The following is a 1,032-nucleotide window of genomic DNA, read 5'->3' as shown; positions in this document are numbered from 1 at the left end:
CGGTTCGATGCCCTGGCTCAGAGAAGTGGCAGTAAAAAAGCAAAGATGAGCATTTGTAGATAGCGTAGATAGGATGTGGCAACCACAGATAATTATTAAGACACGGAAAGCACGATGGCAACGTTGTAACTTCACAAACAAAAATCATATAAAAGCAGAACACAAGTAAGCATCACTCTCTTTTGCATTCGAGCCGTCAGCGACCAAGGACACAAGGAGTTATAGTGGAACAAATTAACCACAATTGGTGACCCCGACCAAGGTAATAAAATAAAATTATACAGAAAACAAAAACGAATAAGTCGTTTTTACGACTAAATAATTAAAGAGATAAAAAAAAACAAATTTTGCACACATAATTTTTTCATCGGAATTGTTGGCGACTAATATGAGCATGACAGAAGCGAGTCAGAAAATAAACAGCCCCAATTTGCTGCATCAGCACCCAGTCAAGCCGAACAAGGTCAGAGCGTAGAAGCGATAGGCGTGGTCAAATTACCACCTTTCCTTCACTCTGATCCCGAATTATGGTTCACGCAAATCGATGGGTTACTACATGTCAATAGAATAACATCAGATGTCTCCAAATACGACACAGTCATTACGGCACTCGACGCCAAAACTTGGCCAGGCAGCAGACATCGCAAAGATGCCTCCAGTTTCCGACAAATATGCAACATTAAAAGAAGAATTGATCCGACGCTTTGGTGAGTCAAAGCAAAAACAACTCTCCAAATTGCTTACAAACTTAAAGCTATCAGACAAGCGACCGTCTCAATTACTGCGTGACATGCGCAATCTAGCGAGTACAAACATTTCTGAAGATGCCCTTTCAACTCTGTGGGCACAACGCTTGCCCAGCAACGTTAGATGCATTTTGTCTGCATGCAACGCTGGCAGTTTGGAAAGCATGGCAGAATTAGCTGACAGAATCATGGACAATTTACCAACACCACAGTTCGTTATGGCTGCAACAACTGGTACTCATTTTAATCAATCGTCATCGCCGTTAGAAGCGCGAGTACTTGCATT

The 1,032-nt window shown here is 41.9% G+C and overlaps 1 protein-coding gene across 1 annotated transcript in view; it reads right to left on the bottom strand.

Annotated features, from left to right (window-relative positions):
• Positions 1–308: 308 nt before the first annotated feature.
• Positions 309–1,032, bottom strand: part of LOC119665872 — a 6,087-nt gene continuing 5,363 nt past the window's right edge. The window contains exon 2 of the mRNA XM_038075127.1: positions 309–314. Coding sequence (XP_037931055.1) covers positions 309–314 — 6 coding nt within the window. The remainder of the gene's footprint in view (positions 315–1,032) is intronic.

This window comes from Teleopsis dalmanni, chromosome 1 (genome assembly GCF_002237135.1).
Source record: "Teleopsis dalmanni isolate 2A chromosome 1, ASM223713v2, whole genome shotgun sequence".
NCBI classification, from domain to species: Eukaryota; Metazoa; Arthropoda; class Insecta; order Diptera; family Diopsidae; genus Teleopsis; species Teleopsis dalmanni.
This window is presented reverse-complemented; position numbering and strand designations above follow the sequence as displayed.